Source organism: Stegostoma tigrinum, chromosome 1 (genome assembly GCF_030684315.1).
Source record: "Stegostoma tigrinum isolate sSteTig4 chromosome 1, sSteTig4.hap1, whole genome shotgun sequence".
Lineage (NCBI taxonomy): Eukaryota > Metazoa > Chordata > Chondrichthyes > Orectolobiformes > Stegostomatidae > Stegostoma > Stegostoma tigrinum.
Window position 1 is genome coordinate 105,701,629 of NC_081354.1, and position 24,001 is coordinate 105,725,629.

The 24,001-nt window shown below is 38.3% G+C and overlaps 1 protein-coding gene across 8 annotated transcripts in view; it reads right to left on the reverse strand.

Annotated features, from left to right (window-relative positions):
- Nucleotides 1-24,001, reverse strand: part of fryl (furry homolog, like) — a 361,259-nt gene that overhangs the window by 83,711 nt on the left and 253,547 nt on the right. For all 8 annotated transcript variants that reach the window (XM_048544223.2, XM_059647684.1, XM_059647683.1 and 5 more), the window contains 11 exons: nt 19,206-19,293; nt 17,189-17,301; nt 16,594-16,744; nt 15,699-15,802; nt 13,918-14,103; nt 11,684-11,888; nt 10,819-10,940; nt 10,530-10,717; nt 9,819-9,913; nt 7,741-8,348; nt 196-293 (listed from right to left, as the gene is read on the reverse strand). In XM_048544223.2, coding sequence (XP_048400180.2) covers nt 196-293; nt 7,741-8,348; nt 9,819-9,913; nt 10,530-10,717; nt 10,819-10,940; nt 11,684-11,888; nt 13,918-14,103; nt 15,699-15,802; nt 16,594-16,744; nt 17,189-17,301; nt 19,206-19,293 — 1,958 coding nt within the window. The remainder of the gene's footprint in view (nt 1-195; nt 294-7,740; nt 8,349-9,818; nt 9,914-10,529; nt 10,718-10,818; nt 10,941-11,683; nt 11,889-13,917; nt 14,104-15,698; nt 15,803-16,593; nt 16,745-17,188; nt 17,302-19,205; nt 19,294-24,001) is intronic.

Here is a 24,001-nt window from a genome sequence, read left to right on the forward strand (position 1 = left end):
GCGTCTTCTGATCCTAGGCTCTACCATGAGGGGAAAACAACTCTCAACATTTACTCTGTCAAGTCCCTTAAGGAGAGAATCTTTGGAATTCTCTGTTCCAGAGGGCTTTAGAGGCTCAGCTATCGAGAATATTCAAGGCTGAATTTATTTTCAGCCTTCCAATATTTATGTATTCGTTCATAATTGCATACATACCTTTGCTATTCTGTCAGCAGTTTCCTTGCAGAATTGGGTAGGGTTATCAAAATGTTGAACTAAATGAGGTAGCAGGCACAGAATATTTAATGGGAATCCTGAAAAATAAACATAAGTCTGTCAAATACAGATCATATCGTAATCGGGAATAATAAATAAATGCACATAAATTAGACTGTATAGAGGTTAATACTCTACCTATAAAAATATTAATACAGTAATTCTCATTACTAAATGACCTGAGATTTAAATTGCTACTTGACTGTTGAAACTGTACAGTATGTGGAATTTTTATTTCGATAGATCCTTTTTGAGTTAAGGCAATAAAGCTAGAAAATTCCTCTCCAAAAGTATACTTGCAACTTTTTTTTGTAATTATTGAAATTGCTGTTAATTCTAATCAGTATACAGTGAATCAAGTGATTATGAATCAGTTATATTAAATTTCTACCAGTATTGTGAAGTAAAGATTTTTGGATAGAAGTCAAAGATGTCCGTTCCAGTAAATTAGATCTTTTGATTTTAAAATGAAATTTTTACTTAAAATTATGTTGTTTTAAAAAGATAAAAATAGGTATGAACTCAACAAATGTAAGATTTCAGGAGCTGGTAACATAGTGGCAATGTCGCTGAGCTAATAATCCAGAAACCCAGGAATTTGGTAGTCTCAGTTAACTGGGATCATGACAACTATAATCAACCATAAAAATATAAACCCATCTGGGTTTGCTAAGTTCCTTTAGGAAAGGTCTGGCCTACATGTGACTCCAACCCACAGTAATGTGGCTAACTCTCAACTGCCCTCTGACAAGGTCTAACAAGTCACAGAGTTCAAGGGGAATAAAAAATGGGTACAAATGTCCACCTTGCTGGAAATGCACAAATCCGATCAAAGAAATTTTCATAAAATAAATATTCTGCACTGTTTTTGCACATCCTCAACAGGATACATAAAAATATTCTTAAAATGTTAGCAAAACAGTAAATTTATGATTAGATATATGTACAGTTGTTATTGGTCACAGGCCTATTTATGAATCATAGAATGAAAAAGCACAGCATATGTCCACCTTTGGTCCAAAATATCCAGACTTCTTCAGTTGGGGCTATCCAAACTAAACCCAAGCATCCTGCATTTTCTCAATGTTTTTCAAAAATTATTTCAATACCATCCAATTCAGTTGTAAGCAATAACCAAGTGTGGAAAAGTGCTGTGTATTCTTACAGCCCTTAGCGCAAAAATAAAATTCTACTTGCCCTTTCAATGTAGCCATAATAATCCCGATTCTACACTCCCTAGCAACTGATTTGCTAAAATAGGAAACATTTTCTGTCTTCTCAAATTTTCCAATTTCTGAAAAATCTTAATTAATCCCTTCCTAATATGTCTTAGATCACTTAACATCTGTTTCTATGCAAAAGGCATAAATCATTTTCAGCATTTTTTCACAATGTTCGATTTTTAGTATAATTCTAGTTAGTCCTCACCGCTATTTCCAGGGCCCTGACAATCATTCGACAATGGGGCATTCAAAACAGTAGGCATACGCCAACATTAGTTTAATCAACTAGCCAATGTTAAATATTAATTTAACATTTTAAAAAAAATTATGTGTGCTTAAGCACAAGGCTCAGTACACGATTTTCTTCTTTACAGCCTTACATAGCTCCATTCCAAGATCACAGTGTCAGAACTCTCTTACAGAAGAAATGAATTTGGAAATGTAGTGTGGAAGCAAGGAGTCAAGTTTTCTGGAGAGTGGAAATTTGAAGCAAATTGCTATTCTGCTCCTTTTTATGCCATGAAAGAACTCTACATTTCCAACAGGAGATTCTGATCTGAGCGCCTTCAGAAATGCAGAGCCATACTAACATTCTGAAAGGTCTTTGTGGCATAGAGCAGAGAGGGAAGGAAAACCATGCCCACTTTTGCACAGCTGCTATAATCAGAAATTTAAAAGCTTCAGAATCACAGTTAGCTACTTTAATACCTGCTGTCAAAGGGTAAAGTACGCAAGATAAATGTGGAGTTAGGGTGCCTGGTGGGTACAGAGTAAGGTGCTAGATGGCAATGGGACCTTGTAAGTGATGAAATGTTTAAGTATGTCAGTGTTGGTGGAGGAATCAGGTCTTTGCAGAGTTTGCGAGGGGCATTGAGGGAAGCTGGGGGTGACGTCCTAGGGCACTGGGGCTGGTAGATCAGGTCTGGAGTGGGGTGGATATTTATTCCATGCGAGTTAAGTTGGAGGGTGTTCGTTAAGTAGTTACTCAGGAGTTATACTGTGTATTTAATAGTTTAACTGTTCTTGACTAATTATTTATTTAATATCAGCGGAACATTCCAAATTCTCCGATTTAAATGGATACCTACAGAAAGTTTCAAGAATAGGGAAATTGTCCAGTGGAATCTTCAATTTTCCAGGCATTTACTTTGCAGCTTGCAATGATGATGAGATTCCACATGGTCCCCATGCACCACTCCCATACACTCTTCAGAAACAATTATCTGACCACTGGAAAATCAGGTAGGTTTTTAAGACACTTTTACAGAGAGACAAAAAAAAACATGAACAACAATATAGATGTCCACATTTTTATGGTGGAAGATAAAGAGTAGTAATGGGATAATTTGTACATGGCTTTAAAATGGTTGCATTCTGAAATATTTTTTCACCATAGCTCAAGCTCAGAATAAGGCAAGGTTCCAAGCTTATTCTCATGCATTTTTCTCTTGGATGTAGAGCTAACAAAGACCCCGTTATGACTGAGTAGGGAAGCACAATGTTTATCCCAATTACATTTTAAAAATTCACTCATGGCATGTGATTGATGCTGGCTAAGCCAGCATTTATTGGCGTCCCCGAGCTGCTCTTAAGAAGTTGCCTTGTTGAACCACTGCAGTCCATATACAGTCCACAATACTGCTAAAGGAGGTAATTCCAGGATTTTGACCCAACGACACAGAAGGAATACAATGTATTTCCAAGTCAGGGTGGTGAGTGGTAATTCCCCACTGTCAACATCCTTAGACAATTGCTTAGAAACTGAACTGGAGTAGCCATATAAATACAGTGGCTACAACAGCAGGCAAGAAGCTAGGAATCCTGCAGCAAGTACCTCACCTCCTGACTTCCCATAGCCCGTCCATCATTTACAGGGCACAAGTCAAGCATGTAATGCTGAGTGGCTTGGAGGAGAACTTGCTGGTGATGGGGTTCCCATGTATCTGTTGCCCTTGTCCTTTGAGATAGCAGTGGTAGTGGATTTGGAAGGTACTGCCTAAGGGTGTTGGTGAATTTCTTTGAATATCTACAGTGCACCTTGTAGATGGTACACAAATAACTGAACATTGGCAGTGGAGTGGCTGCATCTTTGTGGATACAGTGCCAATCAAACAGGAAGCTTTTTTCTGGATGATGTCAAGCTTTTTGATGCTGTTGGAGCTGTGCCTATCCATGCAAGTGGCGAGTATGCCTTCACACTCTTGATTTTTGCCTTGAAGATGATGGACAGTGGGCTCAGGAGGTGAGTTACTTGCTGCAGGATTCCAAGCCTCTGACTTGCTGTTGTAGCTACTATATTTATATGGGCTGGTCCAGTTCAGTTTCTAGTCAATGGTAACACCCAGGCTGTCAACAGCTGGAGACTACTCAAATTACTAAGAAAGCATCACACTATCAGAAATATATTTCAGGACAAACTCCAAACTGTTCATTGAAAATAATTAAGTACACCAAGAAGCAAGTTAAGCCAGCATGCAAAAAAGCAATACAGTACTTAACTCTCACTTTAATACTTTAAGCCGAGTCTTTTGATGAACTTTTTATATTTACTTCTGGACTCTGAGTTCTGACTCATCAAAATCACCTATAAATACAGTTGCACCGAGTGAACCAAAGAAAAGAAGCAGTTATTAATCTTACGTCAAAGGAGCCTTCGATACCAAGGATGCTAGTTTCCTTATTAGCAGGACACCTCAATGTACCATTTCAAATAAAGTATCTGTCTCTTGTATTGATGATCATGCAAGCTTTGAAGAATTACTCAGTCCAGTTCTCTCCTGGTGAGGATGTGTCTACAAATGACTGACATACATAACTGGGAAGTCCTTTGTTGTTAATGTATAAACTCCCAAGTATATGCCTCATGTAAGACATAGAAATCTTTCTGAGAAAGCGGTCAATATATGCCAGTTTAAATTTGGCATTAATCTGTAACATCTCCCAAAGTTTTGTAATCTGCCTGATTATCAGTTATCATAACCAAAGAAATTCAACGGGAATAGTAGCTGGTCTGCTGTATAATTGAAAAGAAAGGAGACGACCTACAAATGTTAGAATTTGTAAAAACAACAGAATCTCATTCCATTACAACTATTAGGGCACATGTAATATAAAGATTATTTCAGATTTCAATACACAGCTTCATTCTAGTTTGTTTCTGTCAAATCTGTACTCAATTGATCAGGCAAGGTAGCTCATCATTCTGTTTGCTTGTTGTTCTGCAATGACTGAACATGGCTAAAGTGGAATTGACACTCATTCCCAGGTTCCCTCCAACCTTTTCGCCATTATGTAAAGCAGCAATCAATATCCTAACTTTATTCTCTCTTGAATTTATTGAGTTGCATTGAAATTCTTTTGTTTGATGAGTTGTAACTGTTTCTGTTGGCTTTGTCTTCACATTTTACTTGTAATTCCTTAGCTACTGTAAGCACAACTTCTCATTCTACTTAAATATCATGTGAATTTGTCCAATTTGCATTGAATTTCTGAATTCAAGTAAATGAGAGAAGGAAAATATAATCTATAGGGAATACCAGAAAGCACTTCTGATCAGCCAATCATAGAGCTTCACAGTACAGGAGGCCCCTCCGTCCATCATGAGAATACATAAAATGTAAATAGCAATAGATAAATGGTCCATCAAGTCTGCTCCGTCAATTAACATATATATTGTTGATCTCAGGCTTCAAGTTCTTCTTCACACTGATTTCCCATTTCCATCGATCTCCTAAGGGATCAAAAGTCTGTTTATCCCTGCCTTAAATCTATTCAAAGATGGAGCATCCACACTCCCCTGGGGCAGGAATCCATAGTTCTGCAACTCTTTTACTAATTTGTTCACTCTTCAGTCCTAAAGAATCAGTGCCTTATCCCCTGCTCCATGTTTTAGAGTTCAGTCTTTCAGCTCTATTAAGCCCCTTCAGAATCTGATATGCCTCAATGAGATCATCCCTTATTGTTCTCTGTTTCTGAGAATTTAAGCCCCTTTTATTCAGCCTCACTTCAGAGATACCTCCTCAGCTCATGTACTATTAGAGTGAACCTCCACTATGTTTCCAATGCAAATACATCCATTCATAAATGTAGAAACCAAAAGGACACACGCTATTCACGATGAGGTCATGTCATACTATACTGTTACAGTAAGTCTTCCTTACTCCGGTAGTCCAAAGCCCTTCCAATAAAGCCCAATATGCCATTTGCTTTGCTTTATTTATTCTTTTGACAAAAATGAATAACTTCACGTTTTACTACATTATACTTCATCGACAATCTTGATGTATGTTCATTAACCTATCTAGATCTCTCTGCATACTCTGTAGCCTTGCCATTTTCCCTTTCCACTTAACAGTGCATTATCTAGCAAACATGGATTTATTATTCTCCCTGTTTCTGCATCCAAATCATCCACAAGAGTTGTAAATAGCTGAGGCCCAGTACTTACAGAACTCCATTATCCACTGTACACTGCAAGGTTCCATTGTTGCACATCTTTTACTCAAAAGATTTGGATAAGAATATAGGAGGCATAGTTAGTAAGTTTGCAGATCCCGAAAATTGGTGGTATACTGGATAGCGAAGAAAGTTATCAAACAGTAAAATGAGACGTTGATCAGATGGGCCACTGGGCTGAGGAATGTAGGTGGGGTTTAATTCAGATGAATGTGAGGTGTTGTAATTTGATAAGACAAACCAGGACAGAACTTACGTAGTTAGTGTAGAGCCCTGGGAGTGTTGCTGAACTGAGAAACCCAGTGGTGCTGGTACATATTTTCTTGAAAGTAACATCACAGGTAGACAAGGTGCGCAGGCAGCAGTGCTTGGCATGCTTGCCTTCATCAGTCAGGGCTGGGACATCATGTTATAGGCTGTACAAGATGTTGATATCACTCTGCTACAGGAAGGATATCATTGAATTAGGAAGAGTACAAAGTAGATTTACAAGGATGTTACCGAGACTAGAAGGTTTGAGTTCTAAGGAGAGACCGGATAGACTGAGACGTTTTCCCTACAGTGTCAGAGGCTGAGGGGGTGACCTTATAGAAGCTTCTAAGATCATGAGGGGCATAGATAAGATGAATAGGCAAGGTCTTTTCCCCATGGTGGGAGAGTCCACAACTAGAGGTCATAGGTTTAAAGGTGAGAGGGGTAAGATTTAAAAGAAACCTAAACAGCAACTTATTCCACTCAGAGGGTGGTGTGTATATGGAACAAGTGACAGAGCGAGTGGTTGAGGTGGATGCAATTACAACATTTAAAAGACATTTTGACAGGTATGTAGATAGGAAGGATTTAGTGGGGTATAAGTCAAATGCAGGCAAATGAGAGTAGTTTGGATTAGGAAACCTGGTCAGCATGGACAAGTTGGGCTAAACGGTCTATTTCTGTGCTATATGACTCTATGTCTGCCCACTCCCTGCTTCCTGCCAACCAAAACTCTAATACCCAATTCACAAACACCTTTTAATCTGTTCATCAATTTTCCCTAGGGCTTTTCCATTTACTGTATGTATAGTTCGCCCTTGAATTTGATTTTTCCAAAATGCATCACCTCGCATTTGCCCGGATTGAACTCCAACTGCCATTTATCTGTGCAACTCTCCAGTCTATCTAGATTCTGCTATAATTTCTGACAGTCCCCTTCACTATCAGCTACTCCACCAATCTTAGTGTCATCAGCAAACTTGCTGATCAGATCACCTACATCTTCCTCCAGATCATTTACATATATCACAAACAACAGTGGTCCCAGCACAGATCCCTGTGGAACACCACTGGTTACAGGTCTCCAATTTGAGAAACTCCCTTCTACTACTACCCTGTCTCCTGTTGCCCAGCCAGTTTTTATCCATCTAGCTAGCACACCCTGGACCCCATGTGACTTTACTTTCTCAGCCTGCCATGGGGTCCTTACAGTTACTCAATTTATAAAATTGAAGACCTTCTTTGTACATTCTTTATATCCTCCTGTTTAAAAGAATTCAGCATCTGACTATTGGAGGCATTAGTTTTTGGAATTGGCTAAGTGGAAAATGTTTATTTTCTAGTCAGCACTTCTCCCTTAATCGTGAAAATTGTACTCGGTTGTCACAGAGCTGGATCCAAACCTAAACTTTACAGGAGATAAAAGTAAATGTTTCATTCAGTTCCTTTACCATTCCCAAACTTTTATGTTAAATATTAAGATGTTGATAGAAATAGTACTTGGCAAAATAGGAATGATGTAAAAAGAAACTTGAAAATGAAAATAAAACCATACCTGCCACCTGAGCTGGATCCACTAGAGTGTGTCTAGAGATGGAAATGAGTTTGCTCAGGAGATGAACAGTCATATCCTGAGTGGAAGATGAGGTAAAGCCCTTGAGGAATAACTGCTGGAGGCCAGGAAAACTGTTCCACTTCAGTTTGCTTTGCACTTTTTCAATCTTCTCCCGACTCTCCGCTTTATCCAGAGGCAACTGTGAGAGCAGTTTGTTGAGCAGTTTTAGTGCCAAAAGGTATTCATATTCATAGTCTGACTCTAGTAGGGCTGTAGCTATCCAGAAAATGGTAGCCATCAGGCTACTTGGATCAGTAGTTGGCTGCTGGTCAGGCGTTTCACCCTCTCTAAGAGAGCTCAGGCTTCGAGTCCTTGCTAGGTTCCCATAGTTCATCCTCCCATCCAAAATATCCAGTGTATTACTTCGACGTCTGTCACACCGTCTGTCTCCCAGTAGACTGGCTCGTAAAGAGTTACTTCTCGCGTGACAACTATGATGAGTTAGGAAACTACTGGTACTGAGTGGGCTTGTGCTTAAGTTTAGTTGTCCAGTGCTTTTTCTGTTAGCTGCCAACTTAGTGCCCATTAAGGAATCAGTTAAATGTGTTCTATAATAAGTTGAAGACAAACACAAACACATAGATCAGGTTTCATACTTAAGGTGCATGCAAAAAGATATTATTCTGTGCAAATGAAACTCAAATAAAACAAATTTGCTTTGTGTGCACTAACTACTTCTTTAAAGTTTTTGAGTAGTTTCAGCTAGGGCTATTTTCAAAATCTCATGGCAATCAATTCATCTTACAATCACCATGATTACTGCTTAAATTTCTCTGGCCGAATCTTAACTTACCCTTTTCCCTTAAAATTTTTTGACATTATTACAAACCTGAATTTCTGTGAACAACAAATACAGAATTACACTTATATGCACAGAGTGAACTTGATCATAAGTAGTCTATTCTGAAAATATTTGCATACAGGTTTATCAAAATAGAAGCATATACAAACTGCTGGTAGTTATCAGCAAGTTAGAACCATATTTTTTTCTGGTCTTTCCTGTTTAATTTTTCCTGGCTCAGTTAAATTCTTGACCTCTTTACAAAGACTCTGTCAATGGTCAGTCATCCACAGCAAATCTTTCCCAAGGCATTTGCTCCAGAGAAGTTAATAAGAAACAAGCCATATTATTGGAACAATTCTACCTTCCCCTAGCATTTCCCTACACTAAATGGGTGATCAGAAGCTCAGTCATGGTTAGGAGGATTAAAATCACTTCTTTTCTCATATGACTCAAGTGATTTGTACTCCAAATTAGATATCTCAATGCACAGCCTTGTTCCTTCTTCATGGTGAGACAAGTGGCCATCAACAAGTCTTGGTGAAGAGTTCTGGCCCAAAATGTTGACTTTCCTGCTCCTCTGATGTTTTCTGACCTGCTGCGCATTTCCAGCCTCACACCTATGGGCTCTGTCTTCCGAATTCTGCAGCCCTTATTGTCTTTCTGGCCATCAACCAATTACCAAAGTATGCTAATGGGAGATTATAATGAAAGTTTTTAAAGACAATTGCATTTTTAAAAACAAATAGAACCACAAACTTACATTTTAGACAGATAAATTCAAGTGACTTCTATAAAATAAAGGACATAAAAGCAGAACTCCTTTGGGCTACGAAAACAGAACCCATACAGATGCCAGGAATCTGTTCAGCTCTGTGATTTCCTCCATCATAATGATTCATTCCATCTCTTACATTCTATTGAACGAAATGCTTGTAAACAAGTAACTTAAATTGTCAACTTACGGAGAGATACAAACTTGTGGAAATACAAAGATCAAGGGTGTGATCAATATTGCCCCAGAATACAGAAAACCACATAATCTAAGTGCTTGGTATGTGCTGCAGAATGCTTTGAAGCAAACACCAGAAGCCTTTTGTTACAGGTGTTTGGAGGTTAAAATAGCATATTTATAGCTTAAACTATATAACATCTAAGTACAGATATAAAATGAAACAGATGCTAATAGTCAACTGTCAAATAAACAAAAACTATACATAAAGCCAAAAGTACTTACTGAGAAAGTGCGGAAAGCAGATCATACTGTTTTATTGTGTCTGCTAATGTGTCAATGGCAGACTCAAGCGTGAGCAGCAGTTCAATTACAAAACCCTGTTAATAGAAATACTTGCATGAAATCTCACAATTCAAAGGATGCAAACATGTAAGTGTGCAAGTTGAACAGATTTTTATTAAGAGGCTGAATGATTGGAAATGAATAAGAAGAAATGTCTTCTTCTTTAATGAATTTCCCAGCAAAATCAGCAGCAGGCTGAAATAGCAACTGCAGCTGATTTTCCTCTGACGAAACTGAATGAGTTGAAATCAATCGCTCCATTTCAAACACTGCTCTAGCTAAAGCAAACAAACTCGATATATAGAAGAGAGCTGCAGCCCTCTAAAATGGAAGACAATCCCAAATGTAGCAGAGAGTTCAAATTAACACCAGATGTATTGCTGCAATAGACTAATTTCATCCATATAAATCAAAAAATGACAATGCTTCTTGAATTATTAATACTATTTCAAGTAATAAATTCATGTAGATATTTAAATGAATTGATCGCGACTAACACTTTCATTGATCACAGTCAGCTGTCTGTACCATTTGCGGTATCTGGTTCAGAGGTTTTTCTGGATTCTGCATTGGGGTACTGCCACAAAAGAGACTATAACACAGTGATTAGCACAATTATTTCATAACTTTTATTAGAAGTTTGTTATGTACCTGAGCCTCTTCCCCTGCATCTCCAACTGTTTCAACAAGTCTTGACAATACATCAGACAGTGTAGTTACAGTCAGTGGCTGTTTTAGTGCTCTGAAGATCTGGAATGATCTTCCAGCGTAATGTCTATTAGAACATGAAAGTGCTGTCTGCAAGGCCACTTCACTGAGAAGCTGCTCCAGCTGAAAACCTAGTTTAGTTGGAAACAAAAAAAAGCTGGATTAAAATGTCAAGAGTTCAGACTGTAAAATGTATACTTGTGAGTTTGTAGTAACTATGCATTCCAATTACCTGATCTTGGTTGCTTGAATATGGATATTACATGTTTTAAAAACACAGTTAACTGTTCAGCAGTTTTAATGTTTGGATTCTTAGGAGAGACATCTTCATGGTTCCACAGTGGCCCTCGTTTTCTTTGAGAATATAAATAAGGTTTTTACAAGTATGACAACATAAATGGTTAGCAATTTTCCATTATTTAAAACAAGCATAATTAAACATGGATGAGTGTAACTTCCTGTGGGATTGTCATCAGCAAGTTACCCTCAAAATTACATCCATTCAGTTAGTGCCCACTTATGCTGAAAATATCCTATGACTCTCATTTGACTAAAATGACATACAAGAGTGAATGTAAATGGTCAATGCCATTTGAACAAAAGGTGAATGCAACCAGTAGGACCACATAAGTGTTACGAAGAGATCACTACAAATGCAAAGTTTTTTCTCCTTTCAGACCAAGAATGTAAAGTAACTTGCAGAAATATCTCTGTCCTAAACATACTTCGGTAATCGAGTTGAATTACTCAGTTAAAGAAATCAAGATTGTATCAAAAGTTTCCTTCCCCACTGTCATATCAGTTAGCACTGCCACAAAAAAGGTTTGCTATTCTATGGATGGCAACATGTGACAAAGAGGGAGATGATGTGAACAGTTACCTAATTCCTTTCATATACCAGCCCTCCTACAGGTTTAGGAGTTGTTCCCCAGACAAGTAGCAAAGTGCCAAACATTTTCAATAGTTTGAAAAGGAAAGAAGTTAAGATACACAACACACTTTCCTTTTCTTACACAACCATTATAGCCTCCGAGAGACTTAGGTCTGTCGGGTGAAGCGCTTTAATTAGCGAGCTGTGCAATTTTTAACCATCTTACCTTGTGGTTATAAATTCAATGAGTGTTTTCACTTTCTCATCCTGATCTGCATTAATATCCACCTCACTTAAAATTGTGGGAGTGAGCTGGGGAATGGCAGCACTGGTAGTTCCTAAGCTGATGCTAGAAGAGGTAGAGCTTGAGCTGAGTCCTGAGTCAGTCATTGGCGATGGCTGGTAATCTGGCACAAATTCACTGCCCCCTGCTACAAGAATATTTAAAAAAATATTAAATCTACAATATCAACTGCAACTACTTTAAGGCTGTTAATACAGTAACACTACAAACCGTGGCCAAAATACAAGTGATCAGTTTATGATTTTATCAATGACACCTGATAGTACACTGTTCTAAGTGGGATGCATCAAGACTCAAGCAACATTTGGGACTGCACAGATATGGACAAGTAACAGTTTCATCACTCAAATACCAGGTAATGTGCATCTCCAATAAAAGGAGATCTCACCATTTTCTCTTGACATTCAGTCATTATCAGCATTCCCACAAATTTTGTTTTCATCCACAGGCACCTCTGTGGTCTGTGTCTGACAGTGACATCTGTAACTTGATGTCAATGTTGCAAACAGCATCAGAACATCAATTCCATGCACGGACCCTTGGAGCAGCTGTTCGGCCACGCAGCTTAGAGGGAATGTTGCTGGCTATTACTGCTGAATCTTCCCACCAAAATGATTGGTAGGATTACCATTAGCCAGAGATTTAATTTTTATGATCCAGTCACACAAATAAAGCAGATACAACAACAGGTCAAAGACTTGGAATTCTCTGGCAAGTAACTCAACTCCTGAATCCCTAAAATCTTTCCACTATCAATAGTCAGGAGTATATTGGAAAATGTGCAGCTTTACCAATACTTATGAAGCTAAGAGACACCTGTTTTTCCCTTTCAGTATCATGTCTTTCCAAATTGTCCTAGCTTCGGTTAAGAAACAACTGCTTTATACTTTCTCTTCAGGCTCAGTTTCTTCCTTTATCTTAACATTCCATATTAAACAGATATCAGAGCTGTGCACTTGCTGATAATAAAGCATAGAAAATGACATCACTAATCAGTAACAAAACTGGGTACAAACAATATAATGCAGGCCATTTCAAACAAAGCAGAGCCATGTGCAAATTAGCAAGGGGCAAGTAAGATTATAGTAATTAATGCATGGTTTAAAGACTGTGAAAGAAGCGGGTTCCAGTTCGAGGGACAGTGGCAACAGTACTGGGGACATTGAATCTGTACTGCTCAGACAGTCTGTACCTGAAAGAAACTGGGACTTGTTTTCTAGCAAGTTGTATAACTAGGGCAGTAGAGATGTCTCGAAAATAAACTTATAAGAAAGCAATTAAGTCAAATAATGGGACGATATCCTTGAGTTTGAGAAGAAGTGAACATAACAGGAAAAAATGTCCGGCTGCAGATATACAGAGCACTGGTGAGATGTTTGAATACTGCATGCACTTTTGACCCCTTATTTAGCGAAGGATAAAAATGTGTTGGAGATGGTTTACTTACTAACTTGGCACCTGGATTGAACAGGTTGCCATTTAACTAAAAGTTGGGCAGAATGGGCTTGTTTTCATTGGAGTTTAAGACTGAGAGGTAAGTTGATTGAAATGTACAAAATCCTGAATGGTCTTGACAGGGTGGACAGAGAAAGAATGCTTTTTTTGTCCACTAGTCAAAATTAGGGATTGCCTTTTTAGCTCAGAGATGAGAAGAATTTTTTTCTCACTGAGGCTTGTATAGCTTTGGAACTCTGCCTCAGAAAACAGTGGAAGTGGTGTCATTGAGATGGAGGCAGATTGGATTCTTCTTTAATAAGGGAATCAAGGTTATTGGGAGTAGATAGGAATGTACAAATTGAAAAATTAACAGATCAGTTATGATCTTAGTGAACGGTGGAGCAGGTTTGAAGGTCTGTAAAAGGACAATGTAGCTCCAAATTCATACATGATGTGAATATCGTAGTTCCCCAAAGCATTAAAGTACCATACGTTAGCGTTAATCAAATGTAATTAGCTTCCGTGAATCGGCTTCTGTAAAGTTTCAAAATAGTTGCTATTCAATACATTATACTTTTCAAAATCCTTTAAATTTTAGAAATGTGACTCTGTGCTTAAATTCTAAATTTCATAAACAAGTGACACCACCTGCTGGAGTAAAAAGAAGCAACAAGTTCTTTAATGCTTTTGAGGAGACAACATTTACAACAGTCACTAACCTGTAAAACTATACTCCACATGAGTGGCTGGTTTGACAGTAAGCACCTTAGGCTCAGTAAACTCCTTGTTCCTGAGGAGAATGGAGGCCATAGCCTGAACATTACTGTTATAGGCCATTACTATAAGCAAATGCAACAGTAGTCGCTTACAATGTTCATACACTTCAGGATGCTGGTGATCAAATCCTGTAAACAAAGAAAAATTGGAAATATTTTTCAACTTATCATTATTTCATGCAATTCAATTTATTTAAAAAGTAGATGGACCAGAAAAGTATTTTACTTTATAAAACCTGAAACTCTAAAACATTCTCAGATCAGCACAATTACTTAGCAGGTTTTTAAAAAATTGCTAAATTATTGGTATCTTTCTAGCATGTTGTTCACAATAATAATGCAGGCTCAATTCTTGTTCTAGCTAAGGTAGATTGGGGAACTGCATCCTTGACCTTCTCTTGAAGTGGTAGACATTGGCAACACACCAAAAACTTCCAAGAAAACAGGTCAGCGTGAAGCATCTGTAAACAATGACATGTATTAAGGACACACATAAATAACTGAACAAATGACCTACTAAATTTGTGGATTTTCAAACCCAAACAAAATTGGTAAACGTCTACAATTATGAAAAGGTTACAGTTTTCGATAGACAAAATTGACCAAAATATATTAACAATGGGAGAGCAGAGTAACCAGGTATAGGCAGAAACGCACCTAATTGGACAGTAGGATTAGAATAATTAGCTGCTTGTTTTTGTCAGGCATAGCCTCGATGAGCCAAAGAGCCCTTTTTTGTGCTGTAAACGCTACTACTCTGCAACCTAGAAATTGGTGCATAAATTATTGAAGGTGGCAGGACAGTCGAGAGAGAATCATCCTAGATTTTATTGAATGGGACATAAGAATACTAAAGCAAGACGTTATATTAAACTTGAAGAAAACACTGGTTGGGCCTCAACTAAAGCCTTATGTCCAGTTCTGGACACAACATTTCGAATGCATTCAAGAGAATGGAGAAAAAGATTGATGAGAATGGTTCCAGAGGTGAAGAGTTTCAGCTGTGCAGATAAATTGGAGAAGGTGGGATTGTTTTCCTTGGAGAACTGGAGATTTAATGGAACTATTCAAAATCAGAATGGATCTGTACACAGTTGATGAGAAGAAGCTTGTTCATGTTTAAAGGAAGTATTGAGAATTAGAGGGTACTGATTTGAGGTAACTGGCAAAAGAAACAGCAGGAATATGAATAATACTATTTTCACAGAGTGAGGTGCTCATGTCAAGTATACACAACATGACAGTGTATTAGAGCAAGGTTCAATTAAGGTATTCAAGGGAAAATTGGATTATATGAGAAGGAAGAATGTGCAGGGTGAGCAGGAGAATGGCAAAATGGCACTAGCAGAATAGCTCCCTCAGAAAATGGCTCGACTTGATGATCTAAATAGCCCTGCATTGACCACGCTGCAAAAATCTTAGCCAGAATAGACAAATTGTATGTACTGCTTTCACAGGTACTAAAAAAACCGTATTTGGCTTGTCTCTCCTTTCTTTTACAGAATGCATTAGTCAGAATAGTACTTGTTATACTTGCATTGATGGCTTTCCTGAGGTAGTGAACAGATCTTTCTTTGATTTCGACTCAAATCAGTTTCTCTTTGATAGCCTGGCTGAAATTAGCTTGCAGAGAACAATGGATCCTTACTGTGTAACTCTGTGCCACATCAGGTCAATAACAATACCTTATGCCAGCAATTAGAACACTTTTATTTCCTAATTACCTATAAATATTGCATGAAGCAAAAGATGCGTGTAGTTCCCCCATTCGACCTTTACGCTGTGATCAACTATTAGATCTGTAAGAAGGATGACTGCGATGTTACACCTAATAAAACAAAATGATTGCATTTTTAGAACTACAGGAATGAAATATAAACATTTATAATATTAGCAACAGATTCTGAAAATAAGCAATTGAACTGAGGTTTTACAGTATTCATTTGATGGCAAGACTAGCCTTTGCATTATCTCTGTAATTAGGAGTGATACACACCAACACGGATTAAGACAAGTTTTCTTTATATATAAGCATTCACTAATTTAAACAAAATATGTTCAACATTTCACTCAGTGGTACTTCAGCTAAGTCCAAAACATCCATTTTTGCCCCTTATAAAATTGTTATAGTCACTGAGATGTATCAGTTGCAATCAATGGAACTTTGACTGCTTTGTGAAGTTAGAAGTTAGCTGTTACTCAGCCACGATGATAGCGTAGTTTACATTCCCAAGAGCATGAGATAAAAAAAATTGACAAGGCAATTGTATATAGTTTAAATAAAAAGCTTTGATGCACGTAAACATTACATCAACTGTAGAAAAAGGATGCACTCTACTAATGCAAGTATTTTCTGAGGAACTAAAGCGTGGCATTAAAAATATTGTACAAATTACAAATTCAGCATGGATCATATGGAAACAAGTTAGTTTTCTTTCATTGTAGGAATATAATTTGTTGTTGCATTCCTCCAAATTGGTCAATCAGCAGTTCAAATGTCATGAATATATTTTGTTGAACACGTACAGTGTTAGTAATTTTGTATATAGGATTTTGTAATCATTTTGTAACAGCTTGTAGAAATCATTATCATATTCTCCAAGTACTGTATTCACTGACCTCTGCAGGGGTATTCCTGGTGTACCAGTCTCAGGCAAGTAATCAGCCAGTGGTGACCAGCTTCCACCATTGGGAGGAAATGGCAATGGTTCTGCTTTGTTGAGTTCCATCACTTTCAGCCTCCAGTTTGCAAAAACTGGCATAGAATCACCTATTAACCATAAAGTATGCAATAGTTAAATCAGTAAAAGCGCGTGAAATGGACCACTGAATTTTATTCTCAGGTACTAGGGAAACAGCTTTAGCCTTTTACAGACGCAAATATTTCTTGCAGATTGCAAGTTAGAAATTTTCTTCATATTGAGGCTCACAGTAGAAAAATTGTAATAACAGATCAGACATATTGTGTCTGGAGTTTCTTCAACATGTGCTTGCTAACACGTGTCATTCTAGGAATATAAATTATGTACATATAAATTTATGTGATCTAAAACTTACTATATTTACAATTTAATATTTCATCAAACGTTAACTTTTAACAATGCAATTGTCTGGCAGATTTACAACCCATATAGCATAATATATTTGAAACCTTTAAGGGGACACATTAATGTATAAAAACCTTTACAATATATTTTGTGACTATATTACGCACTCTTCTCCTCTTCGTAGGATCCTCCAGAACTGCTGCTGTAACGAGATTCTAGCCTGTGATGTTGCCGGTTCAGGTTGCTATTTAGCCCACCATAGATATCGAGGTGTCCGTAACTGCTCAGAGAAAACAAGTCATCAAATCTGAGTACTTGTATAAATACATGTATGTAAAATGTGGAAACAAAAGTTCACAAAGTATTTTATTCCATTACAATTTGCTCCTCAAATTATTTTGGGAGCAAGGTTCGGATACCAGGCCATCAATCTATTCTTGAACATCAACCAAGTAAATGAAGACGTCATCTACAATGCTGTTAAGTGGCACTTGCTGAGTCTCAAGTTGATCAGCAATGTTCAGTTTGGATTTCACTGCAGCACTGAATTCTTGACCTCACTACAGCTTTGTTTGGGCATGGACAACAGAGCTAAACTCCAAAGATGACATGAGACTGACTGCCCTTGACATCAAAGCAGTATTCGACAGAGTTTAGCATTAAGGAATCCTAGCAAATTGGAAGTCAATGGAAATCAAGGGAGCACTATCTACTGGTTGGGGGCCTACCTATGCAAAACAAGATGATTGTGATTACAGCTAGGCCATGATGACTTTGCTACAGGAGGTGCTCAGATAACACGCAATAGTCAACCTGTCTCAAGTGCTTTATTTATAAGGTCAAAAGTGATGATGTCTGCTAAGGGTTACCATACAATGGACAGTCAATGGCCACACAGTCATAAAGGATAGAAATAGGTCCTCAGCCCACCATGTCTCTCCTGACCAATAAACACCAAAATACACTAATTCCATTTATATACAATTGGTCCGTAGCCAATTATTCCCCGGCACTTTAAGTGCACATCCAGATGCTTCTTAAATATCGTGCAAGTATGTAATTCCACCACACTCGGGCAGTATGTTCCATATTTTTACCACCCACTGGGTGAAAAAAAAACCTCAGATCTCCTCTCCCACCACTTATTCCTCACCTTAAACTTAAAGCCCTCTCGTCTTAGACACGTCTGCCATGGGGAAAAGATTCTCACCATCTATTCTGCCTATGCCTCTCATAATCTTGTGTACCTCAAGCAAATTCTCCCAGCCTCAGAAAACAAACCCAGTCTATCCAGTCTCTCCTCATAACTGAGGCTCTTTAATCCCAGGCAACATCTTGGTGAATCTCCCCTGCACCCTCTGCCATGCAATCACATCCTTCGAATTGTGTGGTAGCCAGAACTGCTGGTCAGAGAAGTGTATATCATTTATTGAGATGTGTATACCTTTACTGAATCATTTAGGCAGTAATGAATTAAAGAAAGTGGGAGAAGTTGAATAAAATCAAGTACCTGGGGAACTAAAGACTGGCATTTATAAAGCATTTTTTATGAGCTTAAGTCTTCTCAAAAGTGTTCACTGGTCGGTGAATAACCATGGCATTGTAGTTGCTATCATAACGTAGGAAATTAAATTAGGCAATTTTCACAGATCAAGGTCTTAAAAACAACAATGAATTAAAGGACTAGATAATCTAGTTTAGATAAATAAAAGCAAAATATTGCAGCTGCTGGAAATCTAAAATGAACACAAAGTATGGTGGAGAAACTCAGCAATTCTGGTAGTGTCTGTGGAGAGAGAAAGGCAGGCAACATTTCGAGACCAGTATGATTTCTTTAGAGCTTGTGAAGAAGTCAGATCAGACTTGAAATGTTGCCTCTTTTTCTCGTTCCAAAGATGCTGCCAGACCTGCTGAATGTCTCCAGCATTCTTTTTATTTACATCTATTTTAGGCATTGGTTGAGAAATAAATGTTGATCACCATATCGGGTAATCTCTCCTGATCTGCCTCAAAGACAGAGGCAGAAATAGAAGATTAAAAAAAACTGCGAAAAGCAGCTTTACAGAACCACCAAATAAAACAGCAACATAAATCTTCACCCTTAACATCAGGCACATGCTTAGAAACTCTACAGCCATTTAAAGATATTATGATGAACATTTGTTTTGAAACACAAGTACATACTTATCATCAATAGCAGAGTCCTTTGCCGTCTTACTGTCCTGATGACCATCATGTCCTGCTACCATGGTATTGCTGCTGGAAGTGGTACCTATACACAATAGGAATTGACAAGAAATTGATGGAGTCAAATTGAAAATATATAATTAAAATGATAAAATAAAGAATTACAATTGGAAAAAAACTTGACAAGCGTGGAAAAAAGTGAATTCATTCGGAAACATTGAGCAAAATACTATATTTTGTCTATAAACAAATTACTATCAAGTTCACTTCTCAGTTCGATTTTGTTACCTTTGCTTGTTCATCATCAGACTATTCCATGTCACATTTGTATCTTCAGCCGTTACACTATCTGCTTTTCCTTGAAACAATTAAAATAATCCTTAAACTGATTTAAACTTACCAGAAGCTGACGATCTCAGTGTTAATATTTAACCCTATATAAAATTTGGAGTAATTTAAACTTTGTTGAGAAGCAGTAAAACAGTGTAAGTATATAGAGTGAATTATTAATGAAGCTTCATGAGATAAAGATACAGAAATTGTGAAAAGACAAAAGACTGATTCTGGAGTTTGCCCTATTGCATTCTTACAACTGAAAAAGACAACTATAAGAAAAAGAGCCGGTTTTCAATTGAAGGATCAAGAAACTTGAGACTTAAGATCGATGAAAGAAATGAAAGCGTACGTTTGGTAGGGAAACTTTTCAAAAATGCATAGTGGCCAAACTTGGAATGCCCTGTCTTCAAAAGGGTATTGGAGGGAAAAAAGTGCAGTGATATTGGGAAAGAGCAGGGAATTGGAATGTTGAGGTCATTTTTCCCAACAACTGGCACTACAGCAATTCTACGAATTGCTTTTGAAGTCTAATTATTGTTGTTAAAAATAGCTGCTAGTTTGTGTACAGCAATGTCCCAGAAGCACCCTATGAACACCCTGTCATGTTGGAGGCGCTGACTTACAGATAAATGCCGGCTAAGATACAAGGAGAAATCTCCTGTTCTTCTTTGAAGATTATGGGATCTTTTAGATACTCAAAGTTTTGGCAAAGACCTGTAGCTCAAGTTGTGGATGAGGTTGTTGACTTGCTCACTGAGCTGGCTTGTTCTCGTTCAGATGTTTTGTCACCATGTTAGGTGACATCACCAGTGGAGCCTCCAATGAAGCTACTCCACTTGGAATTTATACCGTTCGGTCAGTTATGGTGAGTACTGTCATTTCTGGTTTTGATCTATGTGGCTTTGTATATGGGGTCCAATTCTATATGTTTGTTGATTGCATTACGGGTGGAGAAACATGCCTCTTGGAATTCCTGTGTGTGTCTGTGTTTGACTTGGGCTACAATTGTTACCTTGTCCCAGTTCATGAACATAACTAGCAGCAAGTTTTAGGACAAGGTAACCAGGGTAGCCCAAGCCAAACATAGGCACGCACGTGAATTACTAGAGGTATGCTTCTCCCCCCGTAATGCAATCAACAAACATATAGAATTGGACCCCATATCTAAACCCATACAGATCAAAACCAGAAAAAACACTACTCACCACAACAGATGGAACAGTGTAAATTCCAAGCGGAGTAGAATAACACCACTTCATTGGAGGCTCCACTGATGATATCACCTAGCATAGCAGCGAAATGTCTGAATGAGAATAAGGCAGGTCGGCAAGCAAATCAACAACCTCATCTTTTAGATTTTATATGTGGACAGTCAGAAAACATCTTGATTCAAAATACCTTGACAATGCATTGTTCCATCACTAATGTGCTGAAGTGTCATCTAAGTTACATATTCAGTACTAGCCCTCTGAATCAGAGGCAAGAGTGCTACCAATTGAAATAACTGATGTCAAATATGTCTAGGGCTGGATCATTTGAAAGCTTTGGAGGTAACAGGTACTGATGGACATAAATATAAATTCTGAGGCATTAATTTCAAAAGGACAATTATCTAGCTTGTTACACAGATTGTAGGAATTGCCAATGATGGCGAATCGGAGATAACACTGTGTACAGCTGGATGAACACAGCAGGCCAAGCAGCATTTGAAGAAGGGTCTCGACCTGAAACGTCAGCTTTCCTGCTCCTCTGATGCTGCTTGGCCTGCTGTGTCCATCCAGTTCTACACCGTGTAATCTCAATTATCTAGCTTGAATTGTTTGGAAGTGCTAGATCACAATATTCGTCTCCCTTCATTCTTCGAAATCAACAGAATGCTGTAGTTTAGAAATTAGCCATAGAAACAACATCAAAGTGTTGCAAACAACAATTTGTCTGACCTTAGATAAAGAAGGTGCTATAATTAAAATCCACACATTCAGGCATCAGGTCAGTACAAAGCTTTTTTTCAAGAATCCCCACAACAGAAACAGGCCATTTGGCCCAACAAGTCACGTTGCATCCAACCATGTAAATATTTTACATTCTAAGCAAAAATGCATCTGTCATTAAGTTAAATCCTGCTGGACTAGGGATCAATAATAACAAGAAGGCTGGTTGTTTCAAGTTTTTCTAAGCTAAAAACAGTTCCCCTAAGCTCTATTTCAAATCAATATCTCAGCCATAAGAAAAAGTGAACATAACACCAAATTCTGACAATCTATGAACTCATTCCAATGACATTAACTAGATGTCAGTAGGTCAAAAATGTTGCCAAAACTTCAAATGCTGATTGGTGCTCGAGACAGTTGGGGGCAGAGATGAGTGTTGTGGTCATCGCTAAAGACAAGGTCTCAGGAAGATGAATGGCCTGAAGATGGAATAGATGGACAAGACCCCAGAGTTCTAAAGAAGATTGTACAGGCATTGGTGGTGATCTTTCAGGGATCAGAGGAGTCAGTGAGGGTCCCAGAGGTCTGGAAAATGGCCAATGTAAGATCCCTATTCGAGAAGAGAGGTAGGCAGAAGATGGGAAATTATAGACCGGTGAGTCTGAAATTAGTTGTTGGTAAGATTTTACAGTAAAATATTAAGGATGAGATTGTGAAGTAATTGTAAGTGCTTGGTAAAATAGGCAAATGAGCACAGCTTTATCAAGGGGATGCCTGACAAATCTGTTGGAATTAAGGAGTTAAGGAACAAGTTAGACAAAGGAAAGTCAATGGATGTGGCCTATTTGGATTTCCTAAAGGTTTTGACAAAATGCTGCTTATCTTATTTAGCAGGAGGCTGCTAAATAAGATACGAGCCCATGGTGTTTGGGCAAGGTACTGGAATGGTTAGAGGACTGACCGACTGACTGGCTAATGGCAGACAGTAGGGATTAGGCTTCTTTTTCACGATGGAAGGTGGTGACTAGTGGAGTTCACAGGGGGCTGTGTTGGGACCACAGCTATTCTCCTTGTATATTAGTGATCTAGAAGGAGGAACGAAGGGGATGGTTGCTAAGTTTGCAGTTGACACAAAGATATGTGGAGGGACATACTTTGTTGAGGAAGCAGGGAGGCTGCAGAAGGACTTGGTGAGTGGGCAAAGAAGTGGTAGATGGAAGACAATGAGAGAAAGCATGAGGTTATGCACTTTGATAGGGCAAGAATAGTGGCACAGACGATTTTCTAAACAGAGAAAGGCTTCAGAAATCTGAAGCACAGAAGTCCTAGTTCAAGATTCTCTTAAGATTAAGGTGCAGGTTCACTTGGCGGCTAGGGAGACAAATGCAACGTTAACATTTATTTCAAGAGAGCAAGAATACATGAGCAGAGATGTAATCCAGAGGTTGTTTAAGGCCTTGATCAGAATGCATTTAGAATACTGTGAACTGTTTTGGGTCCTGTATCTAAGGAAGGATGTGCTGCTATTGGAGGGGATCCAGAAGAGGTTCATAAGAATGACCTCGGGCATGAAGGGTTCAACATATGAGGAGTAGTTGAGGACTCTAGATCTGTGCTTGATTTAGTTTAGAAGGATGAATTAAACTTAAGAATACTGAGAGGCCTGAATAGAGTGGCCATGGCGATGCTGTTTCCACTAGGAGGTGAGACTGGGACCCAAGCAGATAGCCTCTAAGTCAAGGGACAACCTTTTAGAGCTAAAATAAAGAGGAATTTCTTCAGCCCAAGGGTGGTTTATTTGTGGAGTCCATTGCCACAAAGGGCTGTGGAGGCTAAGTCATTGAGTGTATTTAAGACAAGATAGATAGAATTATTGATTGTTAAGTGGATCAAGGGTTACAGGAAAAGGTAGGAGAATGGGTTGAGAAACACATTAGCCATGACCAAATGGTGGAGCAGACTTGATGAGTCAAATGGCCTAATTCTGCTCCAGTATCTTATAGCCTTACGGTCTGTATGGTACAACTACAGGCCGGAGGTGAAAGATTCATGTGTGAGTACACATCTCCCTGATCAAGGTCCTATTTGGGCTTACCAATTATAACTATTTTATAATAGGCTATTGAAAAGACTGGCCATGTTCCACAGCATGACTTGACCAATGTTTTAAAATTGTCCTCGTAGAAAGATATATACAGAAAGTATTCTAAAATTAACTCATTTTCTCCCACACCTCAAAGAAAAATGTTACTTATCAAGATTTGAATCAAACAGCCCGACTGGAGAAGACCCTTCATCAGAAGGGTCCAGGCCCGAAACGTCAGCTTTTGTGCTCCTGAGATGCTGCTTGGCCTGCTGTGTTCATCCAGCCTCACATTTTATTATCTTGGAATTCTCCAGCATCTGCAGTTCCCATTATCTCTGATACATTTAAAAGGCATCTTGGTGGATACATGATAGGAAGGGTTTAAGAGGGATATGGGCCAAATGTTCGCAGATTGGGCTAGGTTAATTTAGAATATTTGG